The following is a 15664-nucleotide window of genomic DNA, read 5'->3' on the forward strand; positions in this document are numbered from 1 at the left end:
GATAGAGCTTTCACCTGATGTAACCGCAAGGCAAACACAGATGTGCTTGGCTAATTGCTTGGAAGTATATAAATGTCGTGTAGTCTTTGCAATAAACGATCCAGCTTGCACTCCACCTCTGGGTCCGTGCCCCCATCCTGACAGTGAGCGTGGCCCAGAAGGCGCTGGGTGTCGCAGAGCTGAGCACAGAGCCCCTGCTCTTTGGTTCTTGCCGATTGTTAATGCAGTTTTTACACAAACTGGAGGATTATTTCTGCTTGCGCGCTCCTTCCCGTGCGCGAAGGACTTGGCAATGCTGGCAAATGGAAGGGGAAGAGGTAAGAAGAGTTAGGCCACGTCTAACTGCTCCGTGATGGTGGGAGCCCTGACTGGATGTGTCCTGGCTCTTTCACTTGGTTGCACTTCTCTTGGAGGACATCTGTGCTCAGTCGTGTGTCTTGAATGACTTTCCCCTCCTCTTGCACTCATCCCGTCAGGTTTTGTTCCTTCCACACGGGAACTGGTGAAGCATAAAACCCGGGAGACGTGGCACTGAAGAAATCGGCCTTCCAAAAAGTTCCCCTAGAAGTTGTTCTCTTTGTGCTTGGGTTACTCAGAAATAGTTTCCTTGCAGTAAAATTGGTTTTACCCCACAAAGCACAAATGAGGCTTGTTTTGTACTTCAAACCTGATCCCTCAGCAGCTCCACCCCCAGACAACGCTCACTAAAAGCCAGCAGCAGCACAGCTGCAACCCAGGTACCCCCAAGGGTGCCTGATAAAACAGCGGAGGTTTTAGCTGTGGTCCTGCAATGCCAGTGTTAATGCACGTGAGCCAGCCACTGGCTTGCCCTGCGCTGCTCTCCTGCAGAGGGGGGCATTTCTGATTAAACCATCAAAATACTTCCTAAGTAAGCCCAGAAAAACCCCACAGATGCAATCAGGGCAGAGACTTCCCTATTGGCATGATGCATCCAGTTGTTACTCCCTGGTGCTCTTGAGGGTAAAGGTGAAGCTGAGGCAGTTGTAGGCAGTTTGGTGGCTCTTCATAGAATCAGCTGGGTTGGAAAAGGCCTTTAAGACCACCAAGTCCAACCTTTACCCCAGGACTGCCAAGTCCACCACTAACCCGTGGCACTGAGGGCCTCATCTACATGGGTTTTGAACAGAGGAGGCCAGGACATGGTCCACAGCTCAGGCCACTTCAGGCTCTCACAGCAGGCAGTGCTGCTCTGCTGGGGTCTAAATCTCTTCGTCCTTCTAAGACCATCCTCTACCACAGAGGGAGCAGTGTTGGGGCTGCTGCAGTCCCTGGCCGGTGTCACAGGCTGAGCTGTGCGGTGGCTCCAGTAAGTCCTGCTGCCCTATGCTGGATGATGAGGCTTTTGCATGATCACCCAGCCAGGACATCCCCACTTCTCCTGTTTGAACCCTCCTCCAATGAGCACAAAAGGATCAGTCCCCATACACACCCCAGCAACCTCCAAATGGAACTGCAACAGTTTGGATTTTCCCAGTCTTTAATAGAATTGTGGTTATAATGGCAAAAGCTGCAAAACAAGCCTAAATCTCAAGTGCATTACAACACAGCCAAAGCAAATCTTAATATACCCAAGAAGAGACGTGCTAAATCACACCCACTGGGTTGCCAGGAATCCTTGTTCACATACATGTTCACTGATGAGATCCTCTTTGATCCAACGCTCATCCAGCAATCCTATTCATTTCTCCATAGAACAAAAGCAGTCTGATGAACATTACAAAGTAGCACCATTTTGGACTACTACCATCAAACCCCCACAGTACAAAAGACCGTCCCCAACAGGACTTCTCCATGGGGTCAACCACTCACGGAAGAGAAAACCAGAAATGAAAGTCACTGACACACACATCACCTTCCCCTCAGCTCAGCTTTACAGCACACACACTCCCAAGAGGCATCAGCTGGAGCTCTCCCCCTTGAAGTGGGCACCACATCCTGCCCATCCCTCCCTTTCCTCTCACACAGCTTTAAGACCAGACCCAGTGTCCCCAGAGTTACTTTTTCCCTTTTATCTTTGGCTTGATGCTTTCCCTTCAGAGCCACACAGGAGGCTGTGCTCAGGCAGATCCCACATAAAACTTTCATTCTTCTTTCTTTTTCAAGAGACCCTACTGAAGTCATCCAATTTTATTGAGATAAAAATCCTGTGCAACTCAGAGCACTGAAGAACTTGGACTGATTTTTAATCAGTAATACAGACTTTTATAGCTCTGTGCTCAAAAAGCAGGCCTATCGCCTATAGTGCTCTGGGTAAATGACATTATAAGCTTTATTAAAGAAAATTCTTCTGCAATGAAGCTGATGGCTAATTTTCATCAGATCCACAAGTGAGATGTGCAGAAAGGACAGAAGTTCCAAAGAGATCTGGACTTGCAAGGCGGAACTTTTCAGACCTGCATGGGGGAGGTTGACATCAGTCACTCTGTTCACACCTTCACCAAATTATTTCAGGAGAACATAAGAGCGTTTTCCACAGGGGAACTCCAACTGCAGACTCCCACTGTCCAGTTTTATTTAGCTACAGATCTAGCAGGAACTGTTTTTCCCCTCCCCCCCTTGGTGGGGGGTTCAGAGTTCAACAAGCAACCCTCTACCAAGATGATCCCTGCTCCACACCAAGCACCAGCTGCAGGGATATTCTCTCTTTATCAGCTCCCAACAACTCCACACCAGCTCAGTAAGTCCCCAGACTCTAGCCAAGTCACCAGGGTCCAACCTCCAACCAAGCCTGGCAACCTTCACCATGGGTGACCCTCAAGCTGACATCCCACTAAAGCTGCTGATCTCCTGAGCCTTTCCTCAATATCCCACAATATTTGCTTTTCTGATGTAAACTAAAAGCTTATCTTCTGTTGTCCCGACTAGAAAGATGGTCAACTCACCTTCATTTTCTCCCTGAGAGCCTGACACCCCTCCTAGCCTTTGGTGCTCTACGGCAAAGAAGGACTGGAGAGCTTTAAAAGGGGCAGCAAGAAGTAAAGGACTCTGGTCCATCTACATCTTCCCAAGAAGAAATGTCCAGGGCATTTACAAAGCTAATTTGACTCAAGATTCCATCTCAGCCTAAAAGCTCATCAGTAGCATCTTCTGGTATCAAGTTAGGGCATTTCACAGAGGTCTTGCCGAGGCTTCTCTGGGCTCTATCAGGGTACACAACTAGGGCGTTCCAGCCAGCATTGCAGCCACGTCAGCCAGGCAACAAAGCTTTAGTTTCTCTTTCACTATCAAGGGTGAAACCATTATTTACCAGACTGCTAAATCCAGATTAGTTATAGCCATGTAGTTTGAAGCACCTGGAGCCCTCAGACACAGCAGTGAATAAAACCAAGACTGCTCCTGATCTGGCAGCAAGGCACCGACTTGTGCCTCATCGATCCCATGTTACCAAGCTGACACGCTGCCTGCCACAGGGGGAACCTGCCTGCCTTTCCCCAAGCTGTGGGGATTTCCAAATATCATAGAACACAGAATGGTTTGGGTTGGAAAGGACCTTAAAATCATGTCGCTCCAACCCACTGACATGGGCAGGGACACCTCACACTAGCTCTGTCCGACTTGGCTTTGAACACTCAACTTCCTCCTCACCAATCCGAGGAGAGCACGGCAGGGTGTGGGAAGCACGAGAGGACATGCAACAACTGTCCAAACGATATCTGGCACACACCAAAAAGACATGGGGAAGTTTTGCTCCAGTGGGGTTCCTTTCTTTTGGGCCAGGGACACTCTTGTAGGCAAAGCATGGCTGAGAACTGGCCAAAATAGCAGGTAGAAAAGGTGTGGGAACAACCCCACTCCCAGTCAGCAGGAACATAATATATTTTGTGGTTTTGGGGGGCGATTGCTTTTCTTCCTCAACTCTGCAAGCTACACATTCCCCCCTGCAGAAAGGGGCATGTGTTCCCCTTATCAGGACAGCACAGATCATCAGCACAACTCACCTCAGTTATTCCAGGCATAGCTTAGAAGTCTGCCTCTGCAAAAAAGAAGGGCAGAGCATTAGGCTTTGAGGTAGAGCACCCTGTGTCCCCTGTCACCACAAGCCCACAGTGCAGAAACCAGAGAGCTGCTGCTTCTTATCTGTGTGCTGGCTGTCAGGCTGGGCCACCACCACCAGTCCCCACCGCTATATCCTTCCTTACAGTCACCAAATATAAAACCAAAACTTGCTGCACAACCCACCTTTTTCCAGGCAAATTCACCCAGAAAGAGGTTAGAGTGCTCTGCTAAGGCTGTTGTACCAAATACCTAGAGATAATACCAAGGCTTCTCCATCTGCTACTAAGGAATTCTTCCCTGGGTACGTGTACACCACCCTTTGAGCAGCACAGATGAAAACAAGTTTGTTTTTCATCAACAGCACAAGACCTTCAATACCCCATTACAGCACTGTTCCCCCGTGGTTATAAATTAACAAGCTCTGGCTCCTGCACACAAACGATGGCAAAGCTTGAGAAGGAAGGCACACCATACCCCACTGGAAATCCTGTGGCTCCCTGAAGGTAGAATGGGCCACCCTGCAAAGGTAGATGTCACCCTTCTGGGGGGTGAAGGGTGCATACACCAGGCGCTGGAAGTGCCACTTGTCATCGAAGGACAAGTCTGTGTACTTCACGTTGTTCATGGGCTTCCCATTTTTGAGGAGGGAGATTTCAATCTTCGGAGGGTGGAAACCGCTCACAAAACAGTTGAGGGTGTTTTCTTTTCCCATAGTGACAAGATCACGGGAGTACACATCCACTTTTGGTGCCTCTGGAGGAGAGAAAGGGGGCAGTGAAAAGCAGGACTGCAGCACGCACCACCAAGGAGAACCACAGAGTGGTTTGGGTTGGAAGGGACCTCAAAGCTCATCCAGTCCAACCCCTGCCACGGGCAGGGACCCCTTCCACTATAGCAGCTTGCTCCAAGCCCCTGTGTCCAACCTGGCCTTGAACACTGCCAGGAATGGGGCAGCCACAGCTTCTCTGGGCACCCTGTGCCAGCGCCTCAGCACCCTCACAGGGAAGAGCTTCTGCCTAAGAGCTCATCTCAGTCTCCCCTCTGCCCGCTTAGAGAAGCTCCTGCCCGCCCGCGGTAATCGGTACCGTGCCCCTCACCCAGCCCCAGGCACTCACCGTCCGCCTCCCCCAGCGCGACCAAGACCAGGAGCACGATCAGGATCAGACCCCGCATGGCTCCGGGCAGCCCCATGGGCACGGCTCTGCGCAGTTCCCAGCGCTTCTCGCTCCCCGCCTTTTAGAGAGCCGCGGCCCGAGCGTCACCAGTCCCTAGGCAGACCGGCAGAGGAGAGGTTCTGCAAGCCACCGCGCCTGCGCACTGCGGCCATCGCCGCTTTCGCTTTCACTTTCGCTTTCACTTACTTTCGCTTCCGCCCAGGGGCCTGCCCCTGCCTCGGGGATGAAGGCTTCGAGGACGATGGGGGCACCGAGCACCAGCCGAGCCCGGGCGCGGAGCTGGGCACCTGCGGTCAGGAGCACCCCCGGGAGCCAGCCAAGGCACTGGGAGGTGCGCACCCAGCTCCTGCCCCTCACCACACGGGGGTAAAACCACCTCGTGCAGATGTTGCAGCCAGGGCTGGTATCGCATCGACAGCCCGCACCGGCAGAGCCCGGCCGTCTTCCCTTCTCAACCCGGGTTTGTTCTCTTTACCTGTGCGGGAGCTGTTGTCCAGCAGCTGCAGGATGGCAGATGAACTCTGTCAATCACAACATGGTACCAAACACAAGGACCCAAAGGGCAAAGAACCGGGTTTTCTGCTGCCTCCTCCAGAAGCCTAGGAACGCCTCCAGGTGGCCCTGCAACACTGCTCGGAGGACAGTAGTAGAGCAACATCAAGAAAATAAGGCCAAAACAGTGAAATGAGCCAGTATTAAATGGCACGTAGGTATTTTATACACCTAGAAGCTTGTCTGCTTGTGGTCCTACGGGTCACAGGTTATGTTTAGAGTTGCTGTTTCAAAATGGCAAGCAGATCCATGTATCTTGTCTCCTGCCTTGCTGCATAAGTATTAAAAATATTAAAAAAAAAAAGAGAGAATGGAAAATCTCAACGACTGGGGAGAAAACAGCAATATCAGGGCATTCCCCAAGTTAAATCGATAAAGCATGCAGGGAGAACATCCCCCACCCAAAGACAGAAGGTAAATCAGTAGAGACAAAACCTGCAAAGGCTCGTTATCAGTCCCCACCAGACCAGGTGAGCTCTTGCTGGGTTTGCTGGCTCTCTGACAAGCAACGCTGGCAGCCTCACAACTGCCATTGAGTGTTTTCAGTGCGGGATAAGGCGATGCAGCTGCCACCAGAGCTTCATCAGGGATCTCGGGGCTCTGGCAGAAATAAGCCCCAGCAGCTGTGTTGAGAGCTGAGCTGAAACGGGGCTCCCTAACACGGACCCACAGGCCAGTCTGATCTGCTCAGGTGAGCCATCCCCTTGGCTCAGGGAGGGGTAATTACAAAAGACTGCAGGACATATATCCTTCCTCTGCACTGACACCCCTTTGGGATGGGAACCCCTGGAGATGCTGGGACCAGCAACACCCAGCAGACTTTCCCTGTGAAAAGAAGCTGAACCATCGGTTTCTTCCAAGTGATGTTTCTAAAAGGCCATGCTGGTTTTGTCAGAACAGCCAAATGTTCCTCTTTTAAGGCTATTTAGACATAAATATTTAAGCAGTAGGTGAGGCCTGACAACCAAGGCTTACAGGATCTTCACCTTTGTTTTGCTCCCCTGCTGCTATAGATCTCCAAGTCACGCCTTCCACCAGACCGGCCTCATCGCTCCGGTTTTGAACGGCCGTTCCACCACAGGGAGAGACGGCCGCAGTGGAAGGAGCCGGCCTGGGCCGTCGCCCATCCCGTTAGAGGCCGGTGTTCGCAGGTTACTCCCCGGTTCTCAGGCGGGACCCTCACCGCACCCCAGCGCGTCGCGCCGGCGACGGGCCCAGCTGGGAGGGCGGGGATGAACCGAGGGAGGCGTGGCCTAGTCGAGGGGGGCGTGGCGAGAAGAGTGCGCAGGCGCGGGACACAGGTGTGCGCCGCCATGCTGTACAGCAGGTGCAGGCGAGGTGCCGCTCTCCTCCCTAAAAGGCGGTGGCGAGGGCAGCCCGGCCTCGTAGAGGCATGGCGGAGGGCGGCGAGCCGGTTGTGAGTGCCCGCCCCGCTCCGCCGGGCGCGATGCTCCGTCCCCGGGCCGCTTCCCTTCCCTTCCCGCTCCCCTGGGTCACGCCCTCTCGGGTGCCGCGTCCCCCGGGGCCGGCTTTCCCCGGAGTGGTCGGTGCTGGTGGGGTGCCCTTCCCTTCCCTGTGCCCGGGTGCTGTTCGTGCCCCGGTAGGAGGGTGTTCACTCTGGAGCCTAATGGTGTCCTTCAGCACTAAAGCACTGGTGCTGTTCCATGGTGGCATCCCCTGTGGTGGTGGTGTCACCTCCGGGCAGCAGCAGCCCTGGTCCTGACAGGCTTCAGTAGGCTCCTACCCTGTGCCGAGCCTTCTCTGGTAGTGCAGTGTCTCCCGCTCTTTCCCTGTCCAGCTTCAGGGCTGCCGTGAGCCCTGGGGTCTGCCTGGCCCCCCCGTGGGGTGAGGGGTGAGGTTGGGTGCCTCCCACTTTGGGAGCACATTAGGGTTACCTCTCCCTTAGCAGAGATACTGCTGCTTTCAACTGCAGATCATTGAGGACTACCTGCTGGTGGAAGATGCACCTCTGCTGGAGGAGATGGCTGAGGAGGATGAAGAGCTTGACCTGTACAATGAAATGACTTTTGGGATAGGTAAGATCCCGGGGTGCCCTAGTGGTAGGGAGACCAGGCAGCACCCAATGAGGTGAGGAAGATGGAGGTGGTGGGGTGAAGAAGGTTCCTGCCTGTCTGGGAGCAGGGACCGTAGTGGGCACTGCCTAGGCTCTCACCCACCCTGATGTGCTCTGCTTATCCTCTCCAAGACGGAGACTCTACTGAAGAGGATGCCTCAAAACTCCCAATGCCTCCAGAGATAAGCCCTGAGCTGGCCAAAGCAGTGGCAGAGGAGAAACTGGGACCTGAAGCAACTGGGCAGCTGGAGGAGCTGGAAGAGCCCCAGGAGGAAGGTGGGGTGGAGCTGGAGATGGAACAGGTTGGCTCCGAGTTGGAGGAGCAGGAAGAGCTGGACACTGAGGATCAGGAGGAAGACCAGGAGCCCTGCGAGGAGCCCAGTGACCTGGGAGACCCAGCAGTGATGACAGTTGTGCCGAGCAAACCCACGCTGGAGGTGATGCATGAATGGAGAGGGAGGGGACTCACTGCTCCCCTTCCATCCCCACATGTGGGGGTCCTGCCCCACAGAGGGCACTGAGGGTAGCTTGGTCTGTGTCCAAGGGAAGAAACCCACCAGGGCTGAGCACAGGTTGACTTCTTTGCTTGCAGAGCCAGGACTCGGCGGTGCTGGACAGCAGGATTGGTGCTTGCTGGGCAGACTTTGGCAAAGAGGATGTGGTAAAAATGTCCCCTCCTATCCCGTGATGAGGCTGCTCCTCTCCTGTGTCCTCCTCCCCTGTGCTGACCATCTCCCTGTCTTTCAGCTGGCCATGGATCCCAAAGTGTGGGGCTCCCACCCTGGCAGTGTCCCCCCTCCTAACATGCTGGAGGTGGGTACCTTGGGGAGCAGCTGAGGACCCCCTGGCACCCTGGGCTGAGGGTCATGCAGGCACTTTGGGGTGATCAGGGGACCTCTAAAGTCTTCTTGTCAGACTGGAGGTGCACAGATGTGTCTCTTGGGTGCTAAGGCTGTGGGCAGAAGTGACCACCTGAAGCAGAACCTGGCTTGGAGACTAAAGGTGTTGAGTTTGGGTGTCCCTGGTGTTGCAGGCTGCCAGGTTTGGAGCCTGGCTGGTGCATGGTCTGGTGTTGGGAGTGCTAAACTCATCCCAGCTGGGCCCCGTTCCCACCTCCTGCTGCCTCCTCCCTGCAGGATAAAGCCATTGTCCAGGTCCTGGAGATGCCCCCACCATCCGGCAATGTGGCTCTTGACTTCCTCGGCTCCCCAGTGCAGAGGGGCTATGGGGGCTCTCAGCAGCTCAAGCGCTCTGATATAAGGCTGGTGTCCCCCAAGTCCTTCCCACAGCGGTTTCTCCAACAGGTAACGGGTTTGGGGGACTCTTGCACCCCCCTTTCTCTACCCTCCCCTCCCCAGAAGTGCAGCCTTGAGGACAGGCTTGTCCCAGTGATCCCTCCTGTCTCCTGCCCTGCAGCAGTCGCCTCTGGTGCCTCGCTCCCAGCGCTCCCCTCGGCCCTTTGTGCCGCCTCGAAGATCCCCTCTGCTCTTCACTTCCAACCAGGTGATGCAGTGGCCTCTGAGCCCCTGTGTGTCCCCTCTGAGGTGGCCCTGGAGCAGCAAGAGGTTGGGGCAGGGTCTCCAAAGCTCTGCCATCCACAGCAGGCTTTGCAGCTCCTGGGCACCTATCTCTGGTGTCTGGATAGTTGGGAAGGTGGAGCTGCTGGTGTAGTCATTGCTTCACAAATCTATTTGCCCTGATGTCCCCACAGGACCCGCACTGGGCATGGTGGTGCACTTGGTGTCATGCTGCAGCACTGGTGATGGACCTGGGGCATACAATCCCCAGTGACAGATGGGTCCCCTCACCTTGCTCACTGTAGTGGTAGCATTCTGGTGCAGGTATCACCTTGCCATGGTGCCCCATGCGTCCCCTCTGTGCAGGGAGAGGATGGACCCTGCATGACAGGGAGCCAGAAGCTAGCATGGACCCCCCACACCTCTCCAGGGCCCTTAGAGGAGAAGGCTCAGTAATCTGGTCAATTCTCTTTCCCTTTCCAGACCACAGGGTACACAGCTGCAGCCCCTTTCCAGCCTATGTCACCCAACATCAGCCACCCACCACGGCCTCTTGCCATGCACTTTGGTCCCATGTCTCCCTCTTTGGACCCTGCTCTCTTCTTCAGTCCATCAGCCAGTGGCCAGCTGAACCTCAGGTAATGGGGTAATGTGTGGGGTGTTTGGATTCGACTGCAGGAGACCCCCAGCACAGCTGGGGATGTTCTCCCTCTCTGGGCTGAGCCCCTGACCCCCGGCTGGTCTCCCCTGCAGTGTGCCCAACCGTCTGACCCAGCTGCACCCACAGCACCAGCGCATCCTGACCCAGCGGCAGCAGCAGAGGTGAGGGTGTCCCTGGGGACCTGTGTGGTGGTGGTGGGGGGGGTGGCTCTGGGTGGTCACAGCAGGCTGTGGACTTCCCTGTGCTAGCATCTCCTCCAAGAAGCTGTGGTCTCCTAAAGTGGACTCTAATGCTGGGCTGATGACCTCCAAGGAGAAGGACTGGGTCATCAAGGTGGAGATGATCCAGCTGCAGAGCGAGAACATGGATGATGATTACTACTACCAGGTGAGCTCCTGCTGGCAGCACCGGTGGCTTATTCTCCTGGGGGCTGGGGTGTCATCTCTTTGGGGAGTGCCAGAGCTTGTGGTGCCGCCCCTCCAGGCTACGCCTGTTGTTACAGATGTACTACCACCGCCTGGAGCACCGGCAGGCGGAGGAGGAGCTGCTCGGGGGCCGCAACCGGCAGGAGCCGCCGAAGCTGGTCACGCCGTTCATCCAGAAGGTGGAGACCTACAACTCCGGTGAGGGGCTGCGGGAGCCGTGGGAGCCCGGCGAGGGGCTGTGCGCCGTGGTCTCACCGTGTCCCCTTGCTTCCAGTGGTGCGCATCGCGGGCTCGCTGGGCCAGGTCGCTGTGTCCACCTGCTACAGCCCGCGCCGGGCCATCGACGCGGTGCACCATGCCCTGGTGGAGGAGGTAGGTGAGGGGAGGCCAGTCTGGTGGCTGCTCTGGATGCCGCCCTGAGCTTTCCCTGGGCCCTGGAGCAGCTTTAGCAGGAGCTTTAGGAGCTGCTGTGGCCAAGCCTGGGTGCTGCCCCACACTGTGGAATGGGGCATATGGGTGGAGCAGTGGTGGCAGCTTGTCGCCATCAACAGGGGTGGGATGGGGCTCCGGGCAGCCAGAGCTGGCTGTGGCCTCCCTGTGGGATTGATTGCCCCATGTCCTGAAGCTGCCTCCGATTCCCAGGGAGCAGCTGGCCCCATGCTCTGCTGGCAGCAGTGTCCGGTGCTGGCTGTAACTGTTGTGCCTTCCTTTTTCCCCTCCTGAAGGCTACGGGGAGCCACCGTCTTCGGGCACTGCACAAGATCGAGAAGGTGAGTGAGCCACGAGTGGAGCAGACTCTGTTCTCATCCACCAAACAGCTCTGCGAGGGGATGTCTACCTGGCAGAGGTCCCAGTTGTGAGAAGATGCTCTGAGCTGCCCCCTTTACCCTGTACCATTCTTCTAGCTCTTCCTGCAGCTGCTGGAAGTGGAGGAGATGCAGCGGAAGATGTCTCTGGCTGCGGAGGAGCAGGAGCAGAAGAGCCAAGAAGCAGAGCGTATCTACCAAGCCTTGAAAATCAGGGCTTGCAGCAGTGAGGAGTGAGTTTGTGCTTTGGAAAGAGGGCACCATGTCCTGGCCCTCGCTGGGCTCAGATGGTCAAGGATGAGTAGTTCTGGGTGATGGGAAAGGTTGGAACTTGACCTCTGTGTGTCACTGTGGCCTGTGCTGACCATTCCTATGAGCTTCATCCTCTATTGGAGCTGATGCTGGTCCTTCTGGATAGACAGAGATGCTATGGGTCCCTTGGGATCTGTGCCAATGGAGCCTTCATCCCCAGGGAGGCAGAGGATGAATTTCTACAACTCCTGTGTGTGCAGAAGGGCAAGAAGCTCATGGCCCGGCTCCTGCCCCACCTGAGCCCGGAGCAAGCAGAGAAGATCCTGTTAACCATCACCCACCACCTGCCCTTCCTCATAAAGAAGGATGTGTTGGACGAGGCAAGCACCTCCAGCAGGGCTGGGGCATCCCAGGCTGTCTCCTTCCTGTCTACTCCTGCTGCAGGGGCACCCTGGGCAGTAGGGAGCACATCTTGCTGGGTTCCAGCATGGCCAGGCAGCTGGCAGGGTTGACATGAGATGGGAACTACCTTCCTTCCCTGTGGAGGAGAAGGGTCTCTAAGAATGGGGTAAAGCAGTGGTGGTGGTGGCAGTTCTCCACTCGGGGGGAGGTGTGGTGTTGGCCTTTGTGTCCCTCCTGGGTGTTGGGATGGGGCTGTGGCTGTGCCAGGTCAAAGGGTCTCAGATCCCTGCTCTCCCCTCTGCCCTGTGCAGTCTCTCCCCCTGCTCTACAGCCCGCTGAACAAGGTGGTGGGCAGGATGACCTTCAGTAAACTCATTGAGGTCCTGCAGGAGATGAGCAGGCCCCTCCCTGAGTCCACTGAGCTCCCCATCACCATGGCCTTGAAGAACCAGGTATGTTGCCCTGCGGTAGGCAGAGCCTTATGTGGTGTCTATGGGGTGCTGCTGCTGGTTGTGACTCCTGGTGCTTCCCTGCAGTTTGGGATCTCCTTGCTCTACTCCCTGCTGAGCCATGGCGAGAGGCTGCTGTCCTCCGACACACCGCTGGAGCCACAGAACGGGGACTTCGAGCTGTGGTGAGGGGTGTGTGAGCAGCGGGGCCAGGGCTCCCCATCCCATGGGGTGCTCACCCCCGTGTTGGTGTTCCCAGGACAGACATGGTGTTCCTGGTTGCCCGGGAGCTGTCACAAGTGCCCAAGGCCTCTCTGGTGGAGCCTCTCTTCTTGCCCAGCAACCTTCTCTCGCTCTTCTGCCGCTACCTGGACAAGCAGACTGTCCACCACCTGGAAGCCAAGATGGAGTGAGTACCACCTGGAACACTGCCTGCCTTTGCTGGGCATCCCCTGGGAGAGGAGGATTGGACAGCACTGGGGCTCATTGCTTTGTTCTCTTGGGGTGGGGGGAGGACCCTGTTGGATGCAAGTCTCCAGATCTCTGTGGGCTGAGCTGATCCTTGTGTCTTTGCTCCTGCTTCCCTGGGGCAGTGTGAGTGTTGACAACCTGCCAATCCAAGCCTATTCTTTCCCTGTAGGTGCTCCTCGCTGCCATCAGAGGCTGCCATGTTGTGCTGAGCCCTGGGAGCTGGGAAGGGAGCCGGGAATGCGATCGGGCAGGGCCCGATGCCAAAGTGAACACTTACCCTGTTGCAGGGCACTGGGTGACCCAGGCACTGGCAGGGCTGGTGCCAACCTGCCCCAGGGCTGGGGAGCACAGCACGGGGATGAGGGTAACTTATTGTGCCTCACAGCCATGGGGGGTGTGGGGGCTGCACAGGGGCGGTGGGAGCACCTGGGTGAGTGACTTGTGTACACTTCAAATAAAAAGGTGATTCATGAGCTCCTTTGGCTCCTGTGGGCAGCTCCTCCTGGGAGCACAGGGGTCCTGCAGGTGTCCCCTGGGATCTGAGTGTGCATTAAAGGGGAAGGAGAAGCAGGGAGGGATGCACAGAGGACCCAGACAGGATTAAAGGGGGGAGTGGAGGAGAAAGGCTTAGGGGGGGTCAGAGGGGAATTGAGCCTCCAGGGAGAGGAATGGGCTGGAAGGAAAGGGATGTGGTGGGGAAGGTGGACTCAGAGCTTGCCCTGAGGGGAAAGGGAGGATCTTATGTATTCAGGAGGGCACAGATGGGTAGGTTATGGGGATCTTGAACATAAATGGGTGGGTGATAAAGCACCTCTTCTCTCTGAGCGCTCAGACTAATTAGCCTTAGAGGCTTGCAAACATCCTCATGATCAGAAAGGCTTGCAGAAATCCTCATGCTCAGGATTTGAAGCCTCTTCCTTCAGGAGCTTTAACTGACCATCACTACCGCAGGCTCACCCTCACTTCTGCATCTCAGGCTGAGGGGCTGAATAGGGACAATGTCTGTAGAAATGTCTGTGGCTCCTGCCTCTCTCTGTGGTGGGATTTCTCCTGATTCTGTGGGATATGGGACACCTATGTCCATCCAGAGGTCTGAACTTGATACCCAAAGCCTGGTGTGTATTCAAAAGAGGCTTGCACCAGAATGTTGTCTCTGGAAGCTATCCTCTGCCCAAGCTCCAACCCTTGTAGTTGAGAGAAGGTGAAATTACTCCTTTTAAACCAACCTACTCCAAAGGTTAGTGCGCAGTGGGACTCTGCAGAGTACAAGGATGAGGCTGGGAGGAGAAGGGAGGGGTCAGGAGGATTTATCTCTGTTGCTTGTCAAGACTGCTCTCTGTTTCAGAGATACATGGTAGAGGAGCAAAAAAACAATGAGATGCCTAAATACAGCTGGGCAGAGGTGAGAGATGCTGCAGATGTGATGCAGGGCTGGGGGGGGCTCCTGCCCTTTGTGTTAAAGCTGGCATGTAGGCTATTGATCATAAAGTGTGTAAGGTCCCACTGGAAGGGGCTTCAGATCATCCTGATGCCTCTCCTGCTCATCTTTGTGTCCTACAGCCTCTGCCTTCACAATCAGGTTTACCAACAGCAGGATCAAATCCTTCTCCGCTTTGCTCCTCATGCTTTATTGTTGGGAAGTTGATCTTTGAGCCAGCTGTGTTCGTCCCTACACACCCCCAGCCATCCACTTCAACAGCGTGATGGGGGGGGGCATCAGGGTGAAACCCCCAGTTTCAAACCCAGTGAGGCACTCTGGGAGCATCCCTGTGCAGTGACCCACCTGCAAGGGGAAGAGTGGACCTTGGCACTGCGAGCCCAGAGGTGATCTCAGATTGCAGGGCGCTCGCAGCTGCCCGCTGATGTGGGGGAAGCGACGAGGACATCGGCTCGTCCTTCGAGATAAGGATGTGTCATGTTTTCCGTTCGCAGCGGGGCAGAGCGTGGAGCCAGCGCGGCTGCTCCTCGCCTGAGAGCAGTGTGGATGGAGGAAGAACGCGCAACATGGTTGTAATCGTGTGGAAAACCAAATGCTCCAACACGGAAGGCTCGGGGGTCTCCGTGGACTTCGCTGTTCGGCTGCAGGAACCGGCTGTGACAAAAGGAGGAAAATCTCCCGTGTCCGGGATCTGCATCGGGGTTTTCCCTTGACCCCGAAGCCGATGGAGCCCAGGGTCCCTGCCCGGCTCCTCTGGCACTGCCCCCGGACAGGCACCCGCCCTTTGGCGTGGGCTGACCCCGCACCGTGCCTGCCCCAGGGGCAGTCGCTGTCTTTGGGTGCAGGGGCTCATCCCGCGGTGCTGGGAAGAACGTTTAGGGCTTGCACAAGGCTTGTTACTGCGTGCTCCGGGAGGAACCGCGGGGCTCTGCGGCAGCGCTGCCGCTCCTGAGCTGCTCCCCACCACCTCTGAGCCGCCCCTGCCGGTGCGCGGAGGGGCCCGCGGGGAGGGTGGCCGGGGCACGGGAAGGGCCGCGGCTATTCCGGCTGGGACATCGCAGGCACCGAGGGCCGGGTGAGGGCCGAGGGATGGCGGTGCCTCGGCGGGGGCACCGGGGGGGACCCCGGCTGCTGCGCCTCGCGGCCATGCCCTCAGGCCTGGGCTCGCCCACTGCCCGCGGGGGGGGAACAGACACAGGGACACCCACTCCCCCCCCCTCCACCCCGCCCCGGTGGAACGGCGCACTCCCCCGCCGGGCTCGTGGCCGTTTCCATGGGGAAGCAGAGACGCCTGCCAGGGGAGGAAAGCGGCGGCGCTCATTGGCTCCCGCTGGCGTGGAGGGCGGGGCACTCAGAGGTACAGCCCAATCCGAAGGCCGCCCTGCCCCCCGGCCCCGCCCCAGCGGGTTAAGGCGGCTGCCGTGA

At 56.5% G+C, this 15664-nt stretch overlaps 2 protein-coding genes across 2 annotated transcripts; one reads left to right on the top strand and one right to left on the bottom strand.

The window, feature by feature from the left end:
- Positions 1–1480: 1480 nt before the first annotated feature.
- B2M (beta-2-microglobulin) lies at positions 1481–7059 on the bottom strand. Its single transcript, XM_061447485.1, has 7 exons — positions 6928–7059; positions 5569–5713; positions 5379–5479; positions 5133–5250; positions 4492–4770; positions 3960–3994; positions 1481–2414 (listed from the first exon to the last, which is right to left on the bottom strand). The coding sequence occupies exons 1-6, from the start codon at positions 7057–7059 to the stop codon at positions 3981–3983; spliced, it is 789 nt and encodes a 262-aa protein (XP_061303469.1). The 3' UTR covers positions 1481–2414; positions 3960–3980.
- PATL2 (PAT1 homolog 2) lies at positions 7013–13199 on the top strand. Its single transcript, XM_061447394.1, has 19 exons — positions 7013–7161; positions 7678–7780; positions 7951–8255; positions 8411–8479; positions 8566–8631; positions 8955–9122; positions 9235–9321; positions 9819–9973; positions 10089–10157; positions 10245–10383; positions 10499–10619; positions 10696–10793; positions 11147–11191; positions 11327–11460; positions 11700–11859; positions 12193–12333; positions 12418–12515; positions 12590–12739; positions 12971–13199. The coding sequence occupies exons 1-19, from the start codon at positions 7138–7140 to the stop codon at positions 13008–13010; spliced, it is 2172 nt and encodes a 723-aa protein (XP_061303378.1). The 5' UTR covers positions 7013–7137; the 3' UTR covers positions 13011–13199.
- The last annotated feature ends 2465 nt before the right edge of the window (positions 13200–15664 follow it).

The sequence above is a fragment of the Pezoporus flaviventris genome, unplaced genomic scaffold, assembly GCF_033815535.1.
Source record: "Pezoporus flaviventris isolate CSIRO_AGI_PZ_B2104156 unplaced genomic scaffold, CSIRO_AGI_Pfla_v1 ptg000006l, whole genome shotgun sequence".
Classification (NCBI taxonomy): domain Eukaryota; kingdom Metazoa; phylum Chordata; class Aves; order Psittaciformes; family Psittacidae; genus Pezoporus; species Pezoporus flaviventris.

Coding starts and splice junctions, on each gene's coding strand:
- B2M (XM_061447485.1), bottom strand. CDS start 7,059: ATGGCGGCGCACACCTGTGTCCCGCGCCTGCGCACTCTTCTCGCCACG. Junction 5,714..6,927: donor GCGCGACGCGCTGGGGTGCG/GTGAGGGTCCCG, acceptor TGTGATTGACAG/AGTTCATCTGCCATCCTGCA. Junction 5,480..5,568: donor GGCTGCAACATCTGCACGAG/GTGGTTTTACCC, acceptor TCCTGACCGCAG/GTGCCCAGCTCCGCGCCCGG.
- PATL2 (XM_061447394.1), top strand. CDS start 7,138: ATGGCGGAGGGCGGCGAGCCGGTT. Junction 9,123..9,234: donor CACAGCGGTTTCTCCAACAG/GTAACGGGTTTG, acceptor CCTGCCCTGCAG/CAGTCGCCTCTGGTGCCTCG. Junction 12,740..12,970: donor CACCTGGAAGCCAAGATGGA/GTGAGTACCACC, acceptor CTTTCCCTGTAG/GTGCTCCTCGCTGCCATCAG.